Genomic DNA, 26,247 nt, shown 5'->3' with positions numbered 1-26,247 from the left:
GGCCCAGTAGGAGCCAGCTAGTATCAACTGCTCAGATTGTTTATGCTCAGTCCTTTGATGTCCATGCAGCTAATCGAACATGCATTAGTCAAGGCATAATCCCTCTTAACTGTAGGGCTAAGCAACACTTTTGTGTTTAATTAGCAGCAGAACGCTATATATATTGTTTCTCATTATCGACAGCACTTGTAGAAGATAGTGCTGCTTTTTATCAATAATAATATGTTGTATGATGCTTTTCTTTATTCAGCAAGATTTGTGAAAGCAAAGCAATGATGTGATCCAACTTCCTATTCCTTTATCTGTTTAGCAGTATTCAGTATTTTAATTACAGTTGGTTTATATTTTGATTTCCATTTTCTAGTAATTAATTTTTTTTTTTTTTTTGTGACCAGTAGTGTTAAACTTAATAAGGCCTTACTATGTTTAGGCAATTCAGATCATGTGTGTAAGCTTAAAACAGTCATAGAAGGGCCTCACAGAAACGGATAACTGGTGCCAGAGCCATGGCCTGAAGTTAAACGCCAAAAAATGCATAGTCATACCCTTCGGGAAAAACAAGGTTACCCCTAGCTACCATATAGGTGACAATCCACTGAGCACAGAAAAAGTCATCAGGGATCTGGGGACCCGTTGACAGTAGTCTTTCGTTTTGACACTCATGTTGCTAAAGAGTAGTTAGGAAAACCTTCTATATCGCCTAATTACCCTGATCATGAAGGGATTCACATCTAGATCAAGCGGGAGGTCATCGTCCCCTGTACCTAACTCACTCATTAGACCTATGATTGAGTACAATGCCCCATTCGAATGTATCTGACCAGACACCTGATGCAGCTTTGGAAAGGGCCCCAAAAGTCTTGGCTCACCAAAAGGATAAAGGGTCTCAAAATATAGTCTTTTATGCTGCCCGACTGAAAGCACTCCAGCTTTATTCAGTCTCATACCGCTTGCTCAGAGGGGTGACCTGTGCCTGACATATAAGGCCATGTCAAACCCAGATTTGATGAATAATGCTTCACCTCAAAAAATCTAGATCCCTCAGAACCACAAGGGCGAGGAGACTTAAACCTTGACACGGTTATAAATAGAACGTGCGTGTTGGAGTGGGACACAGATTCATCACCCAGAGACTCCCTATGCTGTGGAACATAGGGCAAAATCCCGGCACATGGAGGCAGAGCACCGCTGGCCTTGTTCAGAGGTGAATCTTGACCAATGGATGGAGATCGCAGATATACCCCAGGATTACTCTTCAGTGTCACTGCTTGACAGAGTGTACAGAAAAATGATAGCATAGTTTTTATTCAACCAAAGGTGTACATGTGAGGCAGAGCACTGGCTGGCCTTGTTCAAGAGTGAATCTTGACCAATGGATGGGAGATCGCAGATATACCCCAGGGATTACCAGTGCCTACCGCTTGACAGAGGCACAGAAAAATGATAGGCATAGTTTTTATTCAAATCCAAAGGGGTATGCAAAGCCACATAACTATGGGCTAGGCTTATAAATGCCCTTGGGCAGATAGCCTAGTATGAACCTATGAACCTATGAACCTATTTATGTAGTTAGCCATTTGCTCTTCCAGTATTTCTAACAGACTATTCTGTCCTGAAGTTGTAAAATCTGCCAACTCACTACACTCACAGTAAAGCATGTTCCTAGTTACCTCATGCTTCCCCATCATACTTCCAGCATTTGCTGTGTAGCTCAGGAAAAAAATAATCTCTGAAGGGTATAAAAGTATCTATGCAAACAGTTCAAAGCAAATATCCTAAACCTTCAGTACTTTGTTGCTTACTTGGGAGCCATACATATGTCCTTCCGTTGTTCCTTTGTAAATTGCTTTTCTAGTCTGTTTTCCCAAACTCCTTTGCTTAGTGATTTCAAATCAAAATAGGTTTAGTGCCCCTTAGTATCACAAATTGAGTATGGCCAGTTAGCCAGTTTGCTACCCTTCTTACTGATTGACTTTTGCTCTAGCCAGGGCAAATGTCTTATAGAGTGCAGTGGATATAAAAAAGTTTACACACCCAAGCTTTTGTGATATAAAAATGAGACCACAATAGAAATCCTTTTCAAAACTTTCTCCACCTTTAATGTGACCCATACCTGTAACCTGTACAATTCAAATGAAAACAAATCTGTTGGAGGAAAAAATATAAAAAATAAAAAATGTACGGCAGTGCGCTGGTTGCATAAGTGTACACACCCTTAAACTAATACTTTGTTGAAGCACCTTTTGTTTTAATTACAGCATTCATTCTTCTTGGGTAGGAGTCTATCAGCATGGCACATCTTGACTTGGCAATATTTGCCCACTCTTCATTGCAAAAGTGCTCCAAATCTGTCATATTATGTAGGGCATCTCTTGTGCACAGCCCTCTCCAGGTCACCCCACAGATCTTCTATTGGATTTAGGTCTGGCTCTGGCTGGAGCCATTCCAAAACTTTAATTTTCTTTCCTCGTGGAAGCCATTCTTTGTTGATTTGGATGCATGTTTGGGATCATTGTCATGTTGAAAGGTGAAATTCTCTTCATCTTCAGCTTTCCTAGCAGACACCTGGAAGGTTTGGGGCCAAAAGTGAAGCCCGCTCATATAATTCCCTCTACCTTGACTAAAGCTTCAGTTCCAGCTGAAGGAAAAGCAAACACAAAGTATGATACTGCACCCACCACCATGCTTTACCATGGGGATGATGTTCTTTGGTGATCACAGAAGTGTTGCTTTTGTGCCAAATGTACCTTTTTGAAATTATGGCCAAAATGTTCAACCTTGGTCTCACCAGGCCATAACACATTTCCCATATCCTTTTGGGGAGACTTGATGCATTGTGTTGCAAATTGTAGCCAGGTCTGGATGTTTTCCTGTGCAAGAAAAGAAGGCTTCCATCTTGCAACTCTCTACCCCATAGCCCAGATACATGGAGACTATGGGAGATTGTTGTCACATATAGTACACAACCAGTACTTGCCAGAAATTCCTGCAGCTCCTTCACTGTTATTGTAGGTCTCTTGGCAGCCTCCCCTGACCAGTTTTTCATCTTGTCTTTTCATCAATTTTGGAGGACATCCAGTTCTTTTACTGCAAATCGTCCACTTGTTGTCCCATATTTTCTCCACTTTTTGATGACACAATGTCTTCACAGTGTTCCATGGTATATCCAGTGCTGTGGAATTGTTTTTGTACCCTTCTAATACCTTTCAACAATGAGAGATCCCTTTGATGATTTGTAAGCTGTTTGTGAACCATGGCTTTTGCTGTAGCAGGCAGCTGAGTAAATGTCAGGAAAATCCTACTAGGACAGCTGAACTTTATTTGGGGGTTAATCCAGAGTCTCTTTGATTGATGGCAGGTGTGTACCCAAGAAGACAATGTTGTAATTAAATCAAAAAGGTGCTTCAACAAAGTATTAGTTTAAGGTGTTAGTACACTTTATGCAACCAGCTTATTGTAATGCTTTTTATTTTTATATTTTTTCCCTAACAGATTTGTTTGTTTTTCAATTGAGATTGTACAGGCGTTATAGGTCACATTAAAAGTGTGGGAAAAGTTTTGAAATTATTTATTATGATCTAATTTTTTCTTCTTTCCTTCATATATCACAAAACCTTGCATTTTAAATATCAGAGGTGTGTAAACCTTTTATATCCAGCTGTAATCATGTTTGGGATTAATTGTCAAGATGCTTTAGATATGTCTAGCTATATCGCAGTATACACACAGTTTCTCCTCGATCTTTAAGAAGTGGCACCTTATCTTAACATTTTATTTGAGTAGTAAATGTTGACTTCTCTCTTATGAGAGCCAAAGCTGGTTTGCATCAAGATTTAAACCATTGATATTGTTATTAAACCAAGAAGCTGAGAACATATTATATTCCATAAATTTATATAGTATGTAGATGTATCATAGATGTATTGTTATTAACCGGGAAGCTGAGGAATATATATTTCCATACATTTTTATAATGTAGATATCAAGCTTATTGGCTTGTATCATGTTTTATTTGTTTTGTCATCAGTCCTTTAAAAATAGGGAACCATATTAGAGTGTCTTCCAGTCAGTTGGAACTGTGCCCCTCCTTTAACATATTATTAAATGTGCTCCAACTTGAGGGTGGTATTACAAACATGTCAGATGTTAATAATATGACATATTGTCTGAGATCCCATAGTACTTGTTTTCCCCTTACTTTTTAATGTTTTTTTTAACAAGTAGTATCCTTATTTAAATCATCACTTATAGAATATAGACAATCATACATAGCCCCAGCCAGGATGGTCCTACAGGTTTTAGGCTCAATGTCTGCCACGGTTCTTTTAGTTCCTCTAGCAAGATTACACATGAGGATTCTTCAGTGGCTCTTGTCAACTCAATGGTCCTTTTCAGGATCTTCCCTCAATCATCACATCATGATTACGGAAATATGCAAAGGGACCTTCGCTGGTGGCTTCAGACATCCAACTTGGATCAGGAAAACCCTTTGTTCTCCCCTCCAGTGGTTACCCTGACGACAGATGCCTCCCAGATAGGGTGGGGGCATTGTCTGGGCAGGCTAGTTCAGGGCTCCTGGCTCGGAAAGCTCTTCTCCACATCAACGTGTTGGAGATGAGGGGCTGTACTTCTATCCTACAGGCCTTACACAAGTTTCTTCCTCAAGGCATCGCCATCCACACAGACAACATGTCGGTGGTTTGGTATCTGAACAAACAAGGAGGGACCAGATCATTATCCCTTTGCAGAGAGGCCATGAGAGTGTGGGAATGGGCTGTAGCTACCAACCGCTTCTTGGTAGCGACCCACATCCAGGAAAATCAAATGTATTGGGACAAATTAAGCAGGACAATTCTCTCTCCTCACGAATGGTCTCTAAACCGCACAGTAGCAGCTCAGGTTTTCAAGAGATGGGGACCGTGCTGCGACCTATTTGCAACTCCACAAAACACCAAGTGCCAAGTTCTTCTCCTTGATTCCACATCAGGAAGTACCAGCCATGGATGCTCTAGCACAACCTTGGCCAACAGGGCTACTTTATGCCTTTCCTCCAATTCCTCCTTCCAAAGTTATTCAAAAAGCTTCTCAACTGGGGTCTTCAATGATTCTGATTGCCCCATACTGGCCCGTCAGATATGGTTTCCTACCTGAAAAGCATGCAGTGGGCGATCCATTGGACCTTGGACCTGATCCGGTTTGCTAATCCATCAGTCGGGACATTGGCATCAGTCCTTCAATCTCTAAAATTGACAGCTTGGCTCCTCCACTTCCAACCTTAGTTAGAAGGCACACTAGACCCGGAAGTTGTTCACATTTTATCTTCGCCCACAAACCCACCACTAACAAATTGTACCTCAGTAAGTGGAAGAGGTTTGCTATCTGGAGCTCAACTCAAGGGCTTAGACCCTATCACTGCTCCTGTACCAGAGGTTTTGAAATTCTTAACATCCCTGTTTAATCAGGGATCTTCTGTCTCAACTATTAAAGTGCAACTAGCTGCTATCTCGAAATTCCATGAATCCACGGATCCTCCTTTGATGAGCAGCAGACTATACAAAACGTTCATTAAAGGTGCCAGTCTGTTAAGACCACCAGTTTTCATCCTGCACCTCCGTGGGATCTTGATTTGGTGCTTCGTGCATTAACATCTCCCCCTTTGAACCGGCTGCTACATGTGAATTAAAATATTTGTCTTGGAAAACGGCATTCTTAGTGGCTATTGCCTGTGCAAGGAGAGTCTCAGAGCTTCAAGCCCTGTCTATTAAACCACCATGCTTGATTTTCCACAAGGATAGAGTATCACTTAGGCCTAATCCATCCTTTGTCCCCAAAGTCTGTTCTAGTTTCTGTCTTCAACAATCTCTAGAGCTACCAGTTTTCTTTCCTAAATTCTCTAATGAAGCAGAATATACTCTCCATAAATTGGATGTTCACAGGCAATTACGCTTCTATTTAGACAGGACTCGCAACTTCGTAAGTCAGACCAGTTGTTTGTGTCCTTCTCAGATAATAAATTGGGCCAAACCATTACAAAAGCTACAATCTCAAAATGGATCAGAGATTGCATAACTCAGGCCTATTCTTCGAATAAACATCTTACATCATCTATCAAAGCTCATTCTACCAGAGCTATGGCTACTTCTATAGCCTTTCATTCCAAGCTCGCTATTTGGAAATTTGTGCTGCGGCTACTTGGTCCAACCGCACACTTTCATTTCCCACTACAAATTGGATGTGGCATCTAAAGGACGAGCATCATTTGGTTCCACGGTACTCAGGAGTGTTTTCCAGTGAGCCACCCAGGATTCAGGTGCTAGGGGCGCTGTGCCATCATTCAGAATGTAGGCGAGATAGGATCACATAACATCTTTAGTTATGTACTCACCATAACTTCAGATGTTTGGGATCCATCTCGCCTACATTCCTGATACCCACCCTCCTTCCCCTGCCTTGCAGATCAGAAGAGATTGAGCGGTTTTGAGTTCAACTGTTTTTATCTTGTTCCATCTGACGATGTTATATAAGCAGGGTATGCATGTGTGCATGTATGCGGACAAACTAGATCTGGGGGACTGGTAGTGGTGCATCCTGGGATATAGTAAGCTCAGCCAATAAGAGACTTCGCTCTTTGGCATAAGCGTGCCGAGTCGGAGCCGAGGGATCGGCTCCGAACCCATCATTCAGAATGTAGGCGAGATGGATCCCAAACATCTGAAGTTATGGTGAGTACATAACTAAAAGTTTCTTTTCTTAAATAATGTCATGGTATAATAGCAATAACCCACTTCTGGGTGTGGGTAATGCTAAATTTACCCAGTTGGCTTTGTTTGGTCCTCGGGCTTCGCTCTCGGGACCAAACCACGCCAACCGTGGGTAAATTTAGCATTACCCACACCCAGGCATGGGTTATTGCTATACTAACTACTTAACCTGATAAATTACCACAAGAATAGAATGAAATACGCCCTTAATTCCCCAGTGATTCACCCTTTGACTATGACTTAACTAATACTACTGTTCTCACTTGGGTAGCATGCAGCCAAGAATTAGTGCCTCTCTGCTCCTTTTCTTAAAAGGAGCAAAGTGGCAACATTGTTCCCAAGATGGTTTCTGAGAAGCTGGTTGCAGTGTCTCCAGTAATAAATAGTTTTGATCCAGATGTTTCAGAGGTTAGTAGGATTGTTGCAGTCTGTTTCTGATAGATGCACTCTATAGCTTGTTCAGCAGCATGGTACTACGGAGCTCAGAGACAAACAGTGGTCTGAAATTTAAGCTGAAGAGGTTCCCCATGAAATGTCAACCTGACGAATTGTGTGACCCTGTGCTTCTTCTTTCACCAGCAGAAATGCAATAGTACTAATCCCATGCACGCTTCTGAAAAGTAGGTTGAAAGTTTTCCACCTATTGATAAGTCTCTAAGAAGTCTAGGAATCAGTGTGCCTCTGCTTTGGCTTTTACCAATACAAAACAACAGCACTGATACCAGACTGTTTCCTAATATGTGGTTTTCTGTTTTTCTGGGAGAGGGATTTTTATAGGTATTGTACTGTGCACCTAGTGGGCGCAAGGATACGAAAGGGAGGCTAATGAAAAGTTTATCAGTTTATGGGGGAATGGAAGCTTTGTTCTAGCATATTTCAATTCAGTCTTTGCATTCTTTGTTCTGCTGTTGTCCATCTCTTTGGTTTTCTATTTAGCAACATGCTGCACATGCTGGCATACCAGTTGGCTGGTTTACAGATAGTTCATTCATTAATTCTTTCATGTATTCATTCACTTTTTTGTCGTGTTTATACTTGCAGACCTTTTAAGGAAATTATGTTTTTATTTTGCAGGTTAAAAAAATGTGCTGTGGTCTTCTTTGCAAAATGCCGAACATGTACAGTCTGTCAAATTGGTACATTCTTCAGCAGAGAACAACAAAGAGAACATTCTGCTTGGTTGCAACATTTTCCTTTAAATATAGTAATGGAAACAGTAATTCAGATTTAAAGTGTGGTGATAGTTCAACTAGACTGGGAACGAATAGTAAACATCTCTTCAGAATGTTTTTTGGTTGCTGCGCACCTCATCTAGGAAGAACTTTAACATCAGCATGCAAACTGTCCTCTGCCTCTGTTTCCACTGACTGGCCTGGCTGGTATGAGTATCTTGCTGACTCTGCCCCAGCACATGTGACCCAGGATTTTCTTGTAGGTGTGCAGCAGTTATCTGGCCTGCCATGGTGGGCCACTATCATTTGCAGTACTATCGCAATAAGGGCAGTGATTACTCTTCCTCTAGCTGCATATCAGCTCTACGTTATTGCCAAGGTGGGTAAGCAGCATGTCACTTAGAGCTAACCAAAAGAATCGTACAGCTGATTGTTGACAGTAACATTTATAATGTAACTTGGGTTAGTACATATGTACTTTTTACTTTTTATATATTTTTATAAATTGTTTTACTTCATGCTGTTTTTGTGTTGCATTGATGGCTGGCATGTAAATAAGATATTTGTTTAAAATGTTTTGCCTTCAGCTGATTTCCCTAGAAATGTGGCCCAGTTATAAATCCTGCTGAGTAGACTACCCTTCCCTCCCGTGTACTGCTTATAGACTTGGCTGTACCTGCCTTGATAGGGAGAGGAGGCATGCATGCATGCATCCCTGCACTCGGTCTCTCTCCCACACACACACACACACACACACACACACACATCTGGTGTCCCTGGCCAAGCAGAGAAGTCCCTTCGAAAAACTAGTTCAGCCAACTTTGCCCCTGCAGGTAGGGGCAGTATACCTAACCACTATCATGTGTTCTCAGTGGCACAGGTCTTGTAGTCTGGCCCAGTAGGAGCCAGCTAGTATCAACTGCTCAGATTGTTTATGCTCAGTCCTTTGATGTCCATGCAGCTAATCGAACATGCATTAGTCAAGGCATAATCCCTCTTAACTGTAGGGCTAAGCAACACTTTTGTGTTTAATTAGCAGCAGAACGCTATATATATTGTTTCTCATTATCGACAGCACTTGTGAAGATAGTGCTGCTTTTTTATCGATAATAATATGCTGTATGATGCTTTTCTTTATTCAGCAAGATTTGTGAAAGCAAAGCAATGATGTGATCCAACTTCCTATTCCTTTATCTGTTTAGCAGTATTCAGTATTTTAATTACAGTTGGTTTATATTTTGATTTCCATTTTCTAGTAATTAATTTTTTTTTTTTTTTTGTGACCAGTAGTGTTAAACTTAATAAGGCCTTACTATGTTTAGGCAATTCAGATCATGTGTGTAAGCTTAAAACAGTCATTTATGTAGTTAGCCATTTGCTCTTCCAGTATTTCTAACAGACTATTCTGTCCTGAAGTTGTAAAATCTGCCAACTCACTACACTCACAGTAAAGCATGTTCCTAGTTACCTCATGCTTCCCCATCATACTTCCAGCATTTGCTGTGTAGCTCAGGAAAAAAATAATCTCTGAAGGGTATAAAAGTATCTATGCAAACAGTTCAAAGCAAATATCCTAAACCTTCAGTACTTTGTTGCTTACTTGGGAGCCATACATATGTCCTTCCGTTGTTCCTTTGTAAATTGCTTTTCTAGTCTGTTTTCCCAAACTCCTTTGCTTAGTGATTTCAAAATAGGTTTAGTGCCCCTTAGTATCACAAATTGAGTATGGCCAGTTAGCCAGTTTGCTACCCTTCTTACTGATTGACTTTTGCTCTAGCCAGGCAATGTCTTATATGCAGTGGATATAAAAAGTTTACACACCCCAAGCTTTTGTGATATAAAAAATGAGACCACAATAAATCCTTTCAAAACTTTCTCCACCTTTAATGTGACCTGTAACCTGTACAATTCAAATGAAAAACAAATCTGTTGGAGGAAAAAAATATAAAAAATAAAAAATGTACGGTACGCTGGTTGCATAAGTGTGCACACCCTTAAACTAATACTTTGTTGAAGCACCTTTTGTTTTAATTACAGCATTCATTCTTCTTGGGTAGGAGTCTATCAGCATGGCACATCTTGACTTGGCAATATTTGCCCACTCTTCATTGCAAAAGTGCTCCAAATCTGTCATATTGCGAGGGCATCTCTTGTGCACAGCCCTCTCCAGGTCACCCCACAGATCTTCTATTGGATTTAGGTCTGGGCTCTGGCTGGGCCATTCCAAAACTTTAATTTTCTTCTCGTGAAGCCATTCTTTTGTTGATTTGGATGCATGTTTGGGATCATTGTCATGTTGAAAGGTGAAATTCCTCTTCATCTTCAGCTTTCTAGCAGACACCTGAAGGTTTGGGGCCAAAAGTGAAGCCGTTCATAATTCCCTCTACCTTGACTAAAGCTTCAGTTCCAGCTGAAGAAAAGCAAACACAAAGCATGATACTGCCACCACCATGCTTTACCATGGGGATGATGTTCTTTTGGTGATACGAAGTGTTGCTTTTGTGCCAAATGTACCTTTTGAAATTATGGCCAAAATGTTCAACCTTGGTCTCACCAGGCCATAACACATTTCCCATATCCTTTTGGGAGACTTGATGCATTGTGTTGCAAATTGTAGCCAGGTCTGGATGTTTTCCTGTGCAAGAAAAGGCTTCCATCTTGCAACTCTACCCCATAGCCCAGGTACATGGAGACTATGGGAGATTGTTGTCACATATAGTACACAACCAGTACTTGCCAGAAATTCCTGCAGCTCCTTCACTGTTATTGTAGGTCTCTTGGCAGCCTCCCTGACCAGTTTTCATCTTGTCTTTTCATCAATTTTGGAGGGACATCCAGTTCTTTGCAACGTCACTGTTGTCCCATATTTTCTCCACTTTTTGATGACTGTCTTCACAGTGTTCCATGGTATATCCAGTGCTGTGGAATTGTTTTTTGTACCCTTCTAATACCTTTCAACAATGAGATCCCTTTGATGATTTGTAAGCTGTTTGTGAACCATGGCTTTTGCTGTAGCAGGCAGCTGAGTAAATGTCAGGAAAATCCTACTAGGACAGCTGAACTTTATTTGGGGGTTAATCAGAGTCTCTTTGATTGATGGCAGGTGTGTACCCAAGAAGACAATGTTGTAATTAAATCAAAAGGTGCTTCAACAAAGTATTAGTTTAAGGGTGTGCACACTTATGCAACCAGCTTATTGTACGTTTTTTATTTTTTATATTTTTTCCCTAACAGATTTGTTTGTTTTTCAATTGAATTGTACAGGTTATAGGTCACATTAAAGGTGGGAAAAGTTTTGAAATTATTTATTATGATCTAATTTTTTCATATCACAAAAACCTTGCATTTTAACAGGGGTGTGTAAACCTTTTATATCCGCTGTAATCATGTTTGACACTGTCAAGATGCTTTAGATATGTCTAGCTATATCGCAGCACAGTTTCTCCCCGATCTTTAAGAAGTGGCACCTTATCTTAACATTTTATTTGAGTAGTAAATGTTGACTTCTCTCTTATGAAGCCAAGCTGGTTTGCATCAAGATTTAAACCATTGATCTTGTTATTAACCAAGAAGCTGAGAACATATATTTCCATAAATTTATATAATGTAGATGTCATAGATATTGTTATTAACCAGGAAGCTGAGAATATATATTTCCATACATTTACATAATGTAGATATCAAGCTTATTGGCTTGTATCATGTTTTATTTGTTTTGTCACGTCCTTTAAAAATGGGAACCATATTAGATGTCTTCCAGTCAGTTGGAACTGTGCCCTCCTTTAACATATTATTAAATGTGCTCAACAGTGGTATTACAAACATGTCAGATGTTAATATGACATATTGTCTGGTCCCATAGTACTGTTTTCCCTTACTTTTTAATGTTGTTTTTTTTTTTTTTTTAACAAGTAGCATCCTTATTTAAATCATCACTTATGAAATAGACAATCATACATTTATATAAATGAGAACAAACCATACTTACACAGTCACAGTTGCAAGTATTTTACATCACAGACTGTATTGACAAAATTCTTGCTGCAAGCATTATACATCACTTATAATCTACCCATTCATTGCCAGTCAGACATTGCATAGCTCATTCAAATCCTGCCTTATTTTAAACCACGTTCCTCCCCTGTATGTACTGATGTCCTTCTATTCTTATGTTGCAGTATTCTTAACATGAGGGATTCACTGCCGAAGGTGATCCCGACATTCAGCCAGTATACAAAAGACTTTGCCCACTGCAGGGTACGTGGGACGTCACGCATAGTCCAGCAGCCGGCATAAGCCATAAAAGTGATGTCCACATGTACCATCCTCAGAATTTCTCGGCCACCAGTTCAAATGCCATCTATGATCATTGGTGTGCTAGTCCAAATTGTTTGCTGGATACAAGAGTTTCAGATAAGTGCCCCATTGGGGTTTTATTTTATATTTTTCTACAGCTTTTTTGCTGTGAGGTAACATGTCATCCAAAAAGGGCAAATGCCATTGTAGAAGACAAATTCCACATAAAGACAGTCACTGTTAGTGTCTCTTCTGTTTATGGCCCAACCACAACCATAAGTCTTGCCCTATCTGTAAATCTTTTGTTCTTAAGACCCTACGTAGCTGCCTTTCCTCTCTTAATATCTACATTGAGAATCAGAGACTGAAAAGGTTAGTGCACAATGTTATGAAGGGTACTTTGGGATCGTCTGCTGATATTTCTATGAAGAAGTCTAAGAAAGTTACGCCTGAAGTTTCAGCTGCACCTCCTCTTCCAGACGTTTCTCTCAAGGCCAATAAAAGCCTGGGGACCAGTCTGGATTTCGGCTCAGATTCTAAGGCAGGTACCATTGCGGAGGCTACAAGGGATCCTGCCATCAGCATGTCTTCTGAGGCTGTGCAGATGTCTGCTTTGGATGAACAGGTGGAACCAAGGCTTATCATTTCAGAAGACCCTCAAGGCATTCTGCAGATTTTAGTAAGGGAAGACGTTCCAACAAATGTCACTGAATGTAGGCCTACATTCGGTCCCGCTACCTTTCACAGGACTCATGTTCCTCTTAAAAAGAAGCAGAAAACCAAACATGGTTCCACACCTCAGGACCCACATGCTGACCGGCAAGTTTTCTCACAAGGCTTGTTCAATGCCTTTATGGCTCTTAAACCTTCCTCAGAGGTTTCCTTCCTAGTCCTCTTACTACTTCACCACAGAAAAAGATCAGAGTGCAGGATTCTTCTGAAGAAGAGGAGTCCTCACAGGATGAATCCTTGGCATACCTCCCCTTTGGAGTATGCCTCCATTGAGGAAGAGTCCACTGGCACAGAGTCTCCTGCTGAAGATATCACCTTTGGGGAGACAGTTCGTAGGATGAGGAAGTATTTTAAGTGGAACTGTTCTCAGGTTTCTGAGGTGCAGAAAAGGCACTATGACTTGCTTCAATTGGATTCTCCCTCTCATTCTGCTGTGCCTCCATTTTTACCTGCTTTTCTTGATGCCTTTTCTTCTGCATCAAAAACTCTGGACTCAACTCCCTATCCCTAAAAGTCCAAACAGGTTCTATAAAGTTCTAGAGGACTGTAAATTTCTTTACAAATGTCCATCAGCAGATCCAGTTACTGTTTCTGTGGCTGATGATAAATCTTCTAGACTATTGCCATCCACTTCTCTTTTCCCTACAGAAAAGGAGAGTAAGACCACAGAATGATTGGGAAGAAAAGTTTATACCTCGGCCACCCTAGATCTCCATGCTATCAGTTGCCAAATGCATATGACCAAGTGCTTTGGCTCTCCTTTCACAGGCTACTTAGATTCTCTCTGACCTTCCAGAGTCTGATGTTAAGTAGCAACTTTCGCCAGTTCTGGGGGCTTCCTCCTAGGTAGCATACCACTCCCATTAAATACAGCAGTGAAGCAGCTGAAACATCTGCTAGAGCTGCTGCATCTGGCTCTGTTCTGCAGAGATCCTCCTGGTTGAAGCTTCAGCCACTTCCAAATGACTTCAAGGCTAAATTGCTGGATGCTTCCTTAGATAATAAGGCTTTGTTTGGGGCTGCACCAGCAGACATGTTCAAGTCCTTGCAGGAGGAAGGAAAAGAGTTACCCAGGAAAAACCTTTTGTTAGTAAACAAACTCACACTCCTCCTTCCAGAAGTAACAGGGGTGTTAGGAAACCTACTGTTTCTAAACAAACTCAGCCTGTTCCTGCTCATAAACGGCCTTTTCCAGACAAGACAGGAAGTCTGTGAGTACCAAACTTTTCTCAGCTACCTCCTCCTCTCTCTCTCTCTCTCTCTCTCTCTCTCTCTCTCTCCAGTCTGGGAGCATATTACTCAAGATTTGTGGGTCCTTTCCATTATCCACAAAGGGTATTTCATGGTGTGGAAAGCTATTCTGTCTTCATGGACATTCCTCAACCACCTCAAGAGCAACTGCAATTCTTTCCAGAGGTGCTCTAAGTATTGAAATCCCATGGAACTATTCCAGAAGTTCCACAGCACCAAAGAAGAAGAGGTTTCTATTCCAGGATGTTCCTGGTTCCCAGAAAAGATGGCACTTGGAAACTCATTCTGGATCTTTCACGCCTCAACACCTTCCTAAAGGTCCCAACCTTCAGGATGCTTTCCCTGCCTACATTAATTTGCCTCATCCTTCCACAAGCCTTTATGGTCTTCCTGTACATCAAGGATGCCTACCGTCGCATTCCCATTCACCACTTTACAGGAAACATTTGGGTTTTTCTGTTGCTTCATCACATTTTCAGTTCTCTGCTTTACCCTTTGGTCTCTCTGTAGCAACAACGGTATTTACAAAATGCTTGACTCCTGTGACTGATTATTGCAGACTCCAGGGGGGTATAGATCTTTCCATATCTGGAAGATCTCCACTACAGGTACTACTTCCAGAAACCTTGCAACAGAATGTCCATTTTCATTATTTCCCTTCTTCAAGGACTGGGTTTCACAATAAACTTCCAAACCTCTTCCCTCACCCCTTCACAAGACCACGCCTTCCTGGGGTGCAGAATCCAGACAGTTCAAATGTTGGCCTCCTTGCCTTCTCAGAAAATTCATTTTCTCACCAAATTCTTCCAAGATCTTCTCCCTCTGCAGTATCTTACAGACGGGGAGTTTTTTTGCCTTGTAGTGTTCATGGCATCCACGATCCATATGTTACCTTTAGCCAAACTTCATACAAAGAAATTTCACTGGTACCTCAAGTCAGTTTGGAGCCCACATGAGCATCCACTGGACCTTGTTGTCCTTCTTTCTTGTCTGAAGAGGGAACTGTGTTGGTGGATTCAGCAGATTTCCCTGAATCCAGGCCTTCCTGTGCATCCTCCTCCTCCTATTCAGGAATTGTTCAGACACCCTAGACATAGGTTGGGGGGCAGCCTTTGCTTCCTGGAAGGTTCAAGGACTTTGGTCCCCTTCTCAAAGGAAGGAGCACATAAACATAAAAGTGATGAGAGCCCTGATGTTGGCTGTACAGACCTTTCACACTCTCTCTTTCTCTTTTGTCCAGGCCCTCTAAAACTGTTTACACCACAGTTTTTGATATGTGAACAAATTGTAGGGGGGATCATACCTTCTATGCAGGCTAGTCCTCATGTCATGGGAACTGGCAACTCAATACAAGGTCTACCCTCAGGCAGTGTACATCTCCTCCAATCAGAATGTAGTGGCAGATACTCTGAGCAGGTCCATGACTCAATCCCACGACTGGATGCTTCACAGAAACGTGTTTCTGGACATTCTCCACTGGTGAGGTATTCCTCAAGTAGATCTCTTTGCTTCCCCTTTGAACAGAGAACTTCCAAAATTTTGTGCCAGAGTTCCAGATCCTCTGGTGTGGAAGTTGGATGTGCTTTTCTTTCTCATGGAAGGGGATGTTTCTCTAAGCATCCCCCTTCCATCTTATTCAGAATGTTCTGCTGAAAATTCAGCAGCACAAACCAAAAGTCTTGAAGGTGGCTCCCTTTTTGCCAAGACAGCATTCATTCCTTCTGCATTTAGCTAAGAGTAATCATCACAAGTTACTTCACAGGGTGGATCTTCTCACACAAGACAAGGGATCTCTCATATACCCACGCCTGTTAACTCTACATCTGACACTGTGCGTGATAGGCTTCTGATTCCTTTCAGGCACACCTTTTCGGAGGACATGCTTAGGGTTCTGCAGGAGACCAGAAAACCCAATACTTGGAAATCCTACTTATCCAAATGGAAGAGGTTTTCCATTTGGTATCTTTCTTATAAACTGGACCCACTTTCTGTGGATGTGCCTCTGGTTTTATTTCACTTGTGTGAACTACTGAAGGCTGGGTTGGCTTATCCCTTTGTGAAAGCATATCAATCAGCCACTTCTGCTTGTCTGCCTTTGTCTCTTCCTTTAGTCTATAGATTGGAGGTTAAACTCTTCCTTAAAGGTGCCCTTCACATGTGACCTCCCAGGAAGCCTGCTCCTCCTCATTGGGATCTCAGTTTTGTCTTGAGAAACCTCACTCTGGCTCAGTTTGAACCTGCAGCTACAGCTTCCCTACAACACTGTACTTGGAAGACTGTGTTGTTATTATTCATCACTTTAGCCAGGAGGGTGTCCGAACTTCAAGCCTTGATGGCTCCCCCTTTCTGGTTTTCCATAAGGATAGAGTTCCCTTGTATAACTAACCCTTCTTTTATGCCAAATGTTGTGAATGAGTTGTCACTTAACGAATCTATTCATTTTCCCACTTTTCCCCTCTCTCTACAGTTGTCTAGTGAGAGAGTTCTTCACACCTTGGATGTACATAGACAACTCCGATTTTACTTGGATAAAACTAAACTAAGACTATCGGGACATCTGATCAGCTTTTTATTTCTTTTCATCCCGGGGCTCTGGGAATGTCTGTTTCCAAGCAGACTATTTCCACTTGGATTTCTAAAGCCTCTGTCCTTTTGTTATGTGTTTTATGATAAGAGACTTTCTACTCCTGTTAAGGCTCATTCTGTGAGAGCTGTTGCTTCTTTATGTGCTTTTTTCAGAGGTTTGGATACTAACACTGCCTTAGAGGCAGCTACCTGGCCGCCTTTTTATACCTTCACCAAACATTATAAACTGGATGGCATCTGCAAATCAAGAGCTGGCTTTGCTACAGCTATTCTCTATATTTTTTTTATAGAAAGCACTTCTGCTCCCTCTCTTTCTTCCTCACGTGCTTTGGTAATCTCCCACCACATGTTAAGAATGCTGCAGCATGAGAATAGAAGGACATAGAATAATTGTGTTAAATCTTACCATAACCATAGATGCCCTTCTCTTCTATGTTGCAGTATTCTATCCTTCCCACCTTACCCCTGGTTTTAGTCTTTTTCCCTGGATGTATGTTTACCTCCTTTGTTCTTTAGGCTGATGTTCTTACTGGGGCAATAAGTTCTGAGGATGGTACGTGTGGACAACACTTTTATGTCCTACACCATTTGTTTGCCTGTTTGCAAAGTTCCTCATACGTTGCAGTGGATAAGTCTTTTGTATACTGGCCAAACATCGGGAAAGCTTTTGGCAGTGAATCCCTTATGTTGCAACAAAGAAGAGAAGGGCATCTATGGTTATGGTAAGATTTTACACAACTATTCTTTCCCACAGTTCTCATTTATTCCTACATTTTTCTAAAGATCCCAATTCCAGTTATTTTATCTCTTTTACTGTATTCACTACTTCTAGTACACTTGGTTTAGACTTCGATTTCCATTTTCTAGTAATTACTTTTTTTGGCAACCACCATAATTAGACTCAGCAAGCCTTACTATGTCTAGGCAATTCCATTTCTGTATCTTAGCTCGGAAACATCATTGCCCTAGTTAACACCAATTTGCTCACCCAGTATCTCGGATAGAGTAGTCTGCAGGGAATCTTTATAGTCTATCAACACATTGCACTCCCAGAAAATATGTTCCCAGTTACCTCTTTTTTCCCCCATCACAACTTCAACATTTGCTGTCGACCTGAAAAAAATTGCTGGAGTCTGCTTTCTCTTTGCCTATACTCTGATATCGATCCTTGATGGGGAAGGCAATCATTAACCTGCAGTCCAAATAAATTCTTAGCATCTTCCCATTCTATTACCTTTCCCTCTCTAGTTATTTGCTCCCAATACCTTGGTTCCTCTGCCAGTTTTGTCTAATAAGTTCCAGGCCCCTCTTGCCTGTTGTGGTTATCCCTAGTTGTAATCATCCCTATTGGTAGCATCTCCTTTCTCCATTCCCATGTTGACTTAGTTCGTAGGATATTTTCTGCTACTTTATGAATATAATATTCTGTATGGTTATTGCTATTCTTTAAGGTCAGCATCCAAAATCCCAGTCTATCCTTGTTTCTTGAGCCCCCCCCCCCATTTCATCTTCATCACTTTCCACTTGGAGTTGCAGGTTTCTGCTTGTGCTGTGTATATGGACCTAAACTATGTAGATATGAAATATCCCTTCTGCTTTGTTCTATTGGAAGAATCTGCTTATCCCACTAAGCTCTTGCAATATTCCCCTCCCAGATAAAATCCTTCATCTCTTTATTAATTGCTATCCACAACTTCTACACTTGTTGATAAAAGTATGCCTGACCTGTGTATAAGACTAAAGGGACTAAAAACATTTGGTACTTGTGTATTATCGCAACCAGATTGCGAAACTTGCGCATGCTACAATGAAGTTGAGTGCGGGAAATACCGTAAGGTGCAATTTCACTTCTTTACTAAGGAAAAACAAGTTTGGGATATATTTTGGAAGAGAAATACATGTGAGATTCTTCTTGTTTTTGTGCATTACACACGCATGCTTCAATTCTCATGGCTGCTGTGTTACTGACGAAAGGAATACTGTCACTGTAAGGAAGGAATGCTGCCAAGAAAAGCACCCAAACCACATATGGAAATGCTTTAGGTAATGTCTTTATTTCTAACACTTTGCACACAGACTTGAAAGGAAAGTTTTGGTAACAGCAAGTTGCAGTAAGGAATGGCTTTCAAAAGTGTTGGTGGATGATGTTGGCAAGCGATTCTGGGGTTTGTTTCTGACAGGAGAACTTGTCAGCAGTTTTTGTGTTGTTGATGGTGGTATCCTCAGACAAACTGAGACTGAGATTGCTTCTGGAAGGTATTAGGGCCGAAAATATGTGGATTGTTCATTTCCTGGTTTTGTCTTCTTTTTTTTTTTTTTTTTTTTATGTGGGGGAAAGTTGTCATAGACTGTAGTCAGGAGTGCTTCAAAACAGTGCTTTGCATGGGCAGGATAGGTTTCACATGACATGCTGCTGGGGAAGTGCATACATAAACAGCCAAACTTAGTTTTTAATTTTTACTGATAACCCTGCAGTAAAACAACCGTAAGTGTGAAAGAAAACATTGTGTGATTTGATTACAGCATCAGTGGTCAGATTTTAATGTCTGGAAGCAACCAGTACTACTGCGAAAATCTGGTTACGATAATACGCAAGTACCAAACATTTTAACTGCTTGTATCTTACTATCCATATCCATCTAACAGAGCTTCCAATTTCTCAGTTTTTGTTTAGTCTCTTCTTACATATCCCTAGTTGTGTCATTGGAATAATTTTTAATCCATACTCCTACATACTTCATTTTATAATGGCTGCATAAATATGGGTATTACTGAACCAATTTGTGTGTGAGTATATAATTTATTGCTGTTGGCTTTGTTTTAGCTTCATTCATTTTAAATCGTAAAAACAATTTGAAACTGTCTCAAAGTGTTCCACAGCACTGTAATATCCTTTTCTGTTTTTATCAGGAATAGAATAATATCATCTGCAAATAGAGACAGCGTTTCTTGACAACCTTAACAATTATATCCCTGAATTTCTTAGTCCCTTATTTCGTTTGCTAGTGGCTCTAAATATAATGTAAATAACAAAGGGGAATGAGGACAACCCTACCTGGTTCTTCTGCTCAAGCAGAAGTGATCAGAGAGGAACCCACAAACTTTCATTTTCACCTCTGATTCCTCATATATCCTCTTAGTCAAGCATATAATTTCATCAGGGAATGCAAAAGCTTCCATTGACTTACTCAGAAAGTTCCAGCTTACTCTGTTCAATGCTTTCTCTGGGGTCTGTATTATATGCTCAAAAGAAAACTTTTCTTTGAACATATAATCATCGACACCTGAAGAGTGAATGCTCTAAAGCACAAATGACTACATCCGCAGATTTTTTCCTCGGGGAAAATTTCACGGGACCGTACACAAAAAACACAAACTTCAAAACCCTAATCAAGTGGGGGGCTTCACACCCCCCCTCACCCCCCCAACGTGGGGAGGCTGTGCCCCCCACCCCCTCAAACTAAATATACCAACTCCGAGATTTCTCTTTATTGAGGAAAAGGGCAATTCCTGATAATGGCCAACTGGATTTTTTGCTATAGGGAAAAATTCGCTGATGTGGCCGTTCGCACTTTAGAGCGTTCGCTCTTTAGGTGTCGATTGATTATATGTTTGAAGAAAAGTCTCTTTGAGCATATAATATAGACCCCTTTCTCTGAGCATATAATATAAACCCCTTTCTGTGCATCAATTCAAGATCCACCAACAGTGATGTTTTCTTAACATTTTCTTCTTTCTGGATCAGTGTTCTGTTAATTTTGTCAGATGTTTGCCTCTCCTCCACTAAACCACATTGATCCATATCTGTCAACTGTGGCATCACCTTTGCTATTCTGTTAGCCATTATAGACATAAACACTGTATAATCATGGTTTAGTATTGAAATTGGCCTGTATGAACCTGGATCTGATGGATCTTTGCCCTCTTTAGGTATTGCAGCTACCACCACGTTTTCAGGATGTTGGTACTTCTTCTTCTCTTAAAATACTGTTAAACAAAACCTTCCATATCTTTATGATTGATGTCCTTCAAGGATGCATCTGCAGTCATAACAAATGGGTTGTCCTGTCGTCAGGCAGCCCTTCGGTCGGCCGGATTCCAAAGTGTGGGTCTGGCCTCGGCTGGTGTCGCACTTCACCCGACGTCATCTCTGCTGGTCTTCGGGTATAAAGGCATCAGCCGATGCCATTTTCCTCAGTCTTTCTTGCCGCGTGGCGCCCGAAGCAGAAGCTGTTCGCAAGTGCCGGTCGGTCAGATCCAGAGATTACTACTACCGAATACTACTTCGAAGACTTCTAAAAAGCTAAGTACCCGTTGGGGACTCTTTCTTGCCTCAGCTGATGTCAGAAAAAGTAAATAACTGTTTAACTTGTGGGAAACAAATACCTCATAAAGATTTCCACTCTTACTGCTTACCTTGTTTAGGCCCAGACCACGACGTAGCAGCCTGTTTAGCCTGTGCTTCCTTCAACCGACAACGCTTAGACGCCGGTCGGAGTTTGCTGAACAGTTTTTCGGCACAGATTTTGCGAACAATATGCCGCCGGATCCACCGACTACCCAAATTGTTAACAAACGCAAAGAAAAAGACCGACACTCGCGGTCCGCGGTTTCGGCCGGAACCACCGTTAAGCAAAACGCGAGTGTCTCTGTTTTCGTCGAAACCGAGCAAACGGGTCAATCTTCAGCCGAATCCATGACTACTACCGAGGCTCCTGCTACCCTAGTTGAATCGGCCTCTGAAGTTTTGCCTACTAATGTGGTTCCTAGTGAATTATCAGACACCATCCCTTTGGATGTCTCTACCCCAGCACGTGGTGCTGCTAGGCCTCCTGCAGCCATGTCTATTAAGGCCTTTGCCAGGGCTAAAGCAGCCAAAACTGCTAAATCAGTGCCTGTTAAGCCCCCCTCACACAGGCCCAGTTCCAGTTCCCAAATGCTTACTCTGGCAGAGGATCTCATCTCTTTAATTAGGGGATCCCAATCTCACCCAGACAGGGCCTCTCAGCCTCCAGAAAAGAGACCTAGAGCAGAGCCCCCAGAGCCAGTGTCCTCTGATGATTCTTCGGATGACTCAGACATTACAGACCATCCTGAGGCTCCTTTTTCTACTTATGAAGATTCAGATGCTGAAGAATCTATTCCATCTGCCTCTCCACCAGAGGAATTTTCCTTTGGGGAAACCTTACATGCCATGAGAGAACAATTCCAATAGCAGGGACAAGATTTCTCAGATTCAAGAAAAAGGCTTAGGACCTTTCTACACTTACCACAACATAGGCCCTTAGCTATACCTCCAGTTCTGCCTGTTGTGGATGATGCATTTAATGATGTTTGCACTGCTCCTGATACTTTACCTCCAGCCCCTGCCAAACCAGATAGGTTTTACAGGGTACCAGACACTCATCACCACCTATACAAGGCCCCACTTGCAGATCCTGAGACTATCTCCCAGGGGCCTAAGGCAGTAGTTTCGACCTCAGCAAAAAACCCTCTCCCTTCTGAAAGGGAATCCAGGTCCTTAGAGAGATTGGGGAAAAAAGTTTACACCTCTGCTACTCTCTCAGCTAGAGCTTTGAACTGTCAGTTTCATATGATCCAATACCAAGAGTTTATGCTTGATCAGTTAACTAAGAAACTGTCTTCTGATGACTCCTTAGATAAGAAATATGTTTTAGAAATGGTGAATAACATTCAGCAGGTTAGTAACCATTCTTTAAAATGTGGCTATGATGCACTGGAGGCTTCATTTAGATCAGCCATGACTGGCACAGTTATAAGAAGGCATGCATGGTTGAAAGAACAGGTCCTGCCGGATCATGTTAAAGCAAAGCTGTTAGATGCTCCTATGGATAAGGCCAGTGTATTTGGTACTCCTGCTCAGCAAGTAATGAAGAAAATGGAAGAGAAAGCAAAATCTGTACAAACAGTTAAGGATTTCTTACAGGTTCAGCCCCCAAGGTTTAGCAGGAACTGGCCTTCCAAAAATTGGTCCTTTCCAGACTCCTCAAAATCTCAGAGAGGCAGGAATAGACATTCCAGAGGCAGAAATCAATCCAGAGGAGGTGCCTACAGAGGACGCCAGTGGCAAGGCAATAACCAGCGAGGCACAGACACAACCACTGCCACTGCAACAGGACAATCACAGTGACTTGGCTCTGACACCGCCTACCAGGGAACAAATAGCAGCACCTTTAGGCAGAAAGTTAGCCTTATTTTCAAAAAATTGGCACTATATCACAAAAGACAAGTGGATTTTGCAAACCATAGACCAAGGCTACAGGTTTCACTTCCACACCTTACCAGTAAAAAGAGGAATGCCAAACCTACCTCCAAATCAAAAAACAGAAGCTCTAAAGCAGATAGCTCAATTAACAAAGATGAGAGCTGTGGAAAGAGTACCACTAACAGAACAGGGCAAAGGATTCTACTCCAGACTCTTCCTAGTACCAAGAAAAGAGAAAAGTTGGAGACCTATTCTCGACCTGTCCGTCCTAAACACATTCATCATTGTCCCACAATTCAAAATGCTGACCCTACAGCAACTTCTTCCCATGCTGGGCAAGGAGTGTTGGCTGGTAACTCTAGATCTCAAGGAGGCATACCTGCACGTCCCCATACGACCAAATTGCAGAAGATACCTCAGATTTCTTGCAGGATCAGAGCATTATCAATTCTCAGCATTGCCCTTTGGCTTATCTACTGCGCCCAGAGTGTTCACAAAATGCCTGGCATCAGTAATCGCTCATTGCAGGCTACAGGGAATCCAAATTTATCCATACCTGGACGACTGTCTGATACAAGCGGACAACAAAAGCAAGCTGACAAAAGACTTACAAAGAGTCATTTGCTTACTACAAGCCCTGGGATACACAGTCAATTTAAAAAAGTCAAGACTGATACCATCCCAAACAAGAACATTCTTGGGTGCGGAATTGGACACAGTAAAACAGATGGCATTCCTAACTGCAGAAAAACAAGAACAACTCCCTCTTTACTTCTTGGCATTAACAAAGCAGAACAAACTAACAGCAAGAAAAGTACTGCAGGCCTTGGGCTTCATGGCATCATGCATAATCCTGGTCCCCATGCCAGACTGCATATGAGAAAGCTACAGTGGTACCTAAAGAATTTATGGTCTCAACACAGGCAGAGCTTAGAAACCGAAATCCCACTAATCCCATGCCTGAAACAAGAGTTCCTATGGTGGGCTCAAGCATGCCAGTCAAACCCAGGCTTGCCCTTCCACAACTTTCAAGCAAGCCAAACCATCACAACGGACGCCTCAGACCTAGGCTGGGGGGCACACATGTTGGACAAATGCATGCAAGGATTATGGACTCCAGACCAGCTGCACCTGCACATAAATCAAAAAGAAATGCTGGCAGTAAAACTAGCAATCCAGAATTTCAGACCATTCCTCAAAGAAGGCCATTTAATGATAAGGACAGACAACACCACAGTCATGTGGTACATCAACAAACAGGGAGGCACTCATTCATACACCCTATGCAGAATGACTCTGGACCTTTGGAATATGGCTCTGAGCTACAACATCCAGTTACAGGCAATATTTGTACCGGGAAAAGAAAACACCCTAGCAGACATGTTAAGCAGAACTACCTCGGATGCTCACGAATGGATGCTACACCCGGACATCTTCAAGGCCATCACAAAGAAATGGGGAATGCCACAAATAGACCTATTCGCATCCCCACTCAATCACCAGCTCAAGAAATTCTGGACAAGGACATACCACCCACTTGCATGGAAGGTGGACTCTCTATCCTTCAGTTGGAAAGGCCTGACAGCATATGCATTTCCACCTCTTCCTTTGATGCACAAGGTACTACTGAAAATCAAAGAGGAACGTCCAAGGATAATTCTGATAGCTCCGAATTGGCCAAGACAACACTGGTATCCATTGCTGAGGAGCATGTCTCGGGGGAGAATGTGGACACTACCCCTGATGCCTTTGATGTTAACTCAGAACAACTACAACATCATGCATCCAAACCTAAAAACTCTGCAACTGACTGCCTGGAACATCACATAACAGCAACTAACCCAGACTTATCCCAAAGGGTTAAAGACATTATCCTTGAAGCCCGCAGACCTTCAACAAGAAGGAACTATGCAGGAAAATGGAAAAGGTTTGTCATTTGGAGTACTGAAAGAGGAAAAGATGTGTCGAAGATAGATATTGCTAACATCCTGGAGTACTTGGCAGAGCTTCTCCATACAGGCCTGTCCTATTCCTCCATCAAGATACATGCATCAGCTATTTCTGCAGAATACAGCTTCGATCCCCTTGTCTTCTCACATCCTCTACTCAGGCAGTTCCTCAGAGGAATCAAGAATGTAAAACCTCCTGGGAAACCACCATTACCAGCATGGGACTTGAACTTTGTGCTAGAAAAATTGACACTCCCTCCATTTGAACCAGCAGCAACAGCAGATCTTCAACACCTATCATGGAAAACTGCTTTCCTACTGGCAATTACTTCAGCAAGGAGGGTTTCGGAACTACAGGCCTTAATGGCAGTACAACCCTTCCTAATCTTCCATCAAGATAGAGTGTCCATGAGAACTAATCCTACATTTATGCCTAAGGTGGTATCTAGAGTGTCTCTAAACCAGGCAATCCACCTACCTACCTTCTTTCCCAATCCACAGAACAGGGGGGGAAAGACTGCTGCATACCTTGGATGTACATAGACAGTTACGCTACTACCTGGACAGAACCAAAGGTAACAGAAAACTGACCAGCTTTTAGTAGCCTATGCAACAGGAAGGGAAGGAAAAGCAATTTCCAAACAGACAATCTCCAAATGGATAGGAAATTGCATAAGATTCTGTTACTCCTACCATGGAAAACCAATTCCACAGAACATAAGACCTCACTCTACAAGGGCTACAGCCACTACCACAGCTTTCTTACGAGGAGTGGCAACCAAGGACATTATTGAGGCGGCTACTTGGACCTCCGTGCATACATTTGCCAAGCATTATAACTTACCTCTATACTCTAGATCCTGAGCAGGGTTTGCCACTGCTGTATTGCAAGGGATCCTAACTACACCATAATTCTTCTTCCTCCTCCCCTAGTTTGGCTATGGTATTCTACCCATTTGTTATGACTGCAGATGCATCCTTGAAGGACATAGTACAGATGTTATGTGATCCTATCTCGCCTACATTCTGACTGATGGGTTCGGAGCCAATCCTTCGGCTCCGACTCGGCACGCTTATGCCAAAGAGCGAAGTCTCTTATTGGCTGAGCTTACTATATCCCAGGATGCACCACTACCAGTCCCCCAGATCTCGTTTGCCGCTAACAAGCAAAGACGTGGTCTCGAGCTTGGCTGAGCTAAGTAGGGTTTTTTCTCTTACTTTCCTGTCAGGAATTCCTTTAAAATTCAGCAAAAAGCTGTTTTAACAGCTATATC

The 26,247-nt window shown here is 41.9% G+C and overlaps 1 protein-coding gene across 2 annotated transcripts in view; it reads left to right on the top strand.

Moving 5' to 3' along the window:
- The first annotated feature begins 7,840 nt into the window (after positions 1–7,840).
- Positions 7,841–26,247, top strand: part of LOC122793301 (cytochrome c oxidase assembly protein COX18, mitochondrial-like) — a 672,981-nt gene continuing 654,574 nt past the window's right edge. Inside the window, exon 1 of one of the 2 annotated variants that reach the window (XM_044061176.1) lies at positions 7,841–8,312. In XM_044061176.1, the coding sequence (XP_043917111.1) occupies positions 7,845–8,312 (468 nt within the window). In that variant the 5' untranslated portion in view covers positions 7,841–7,844. The remainder of the gene's footprint in view (positions 8,313–26,247) is intronic. The other variant, XM_044061177.1, reaches the window with a different exon arrangement.

Source organism: Protopterus annectens, chromosome 2.part0 (genome assembly GCF_019279795.1).
Source record: "Protopterus annectens isolate FY-2018-M chromosome 2.part0, PAN1.0, whole genome shotgun sequence".
Classification (NCBI taxonomy): domain Eukaryota; kingdom Metazoa; phylum Chordata; order Ceratodontiformes; family Protopteridae; genus Protopterus; species Protopterus annectens.
This window is presented reverse-complemented; position numbering and strand designations above follow the sequence as displayed.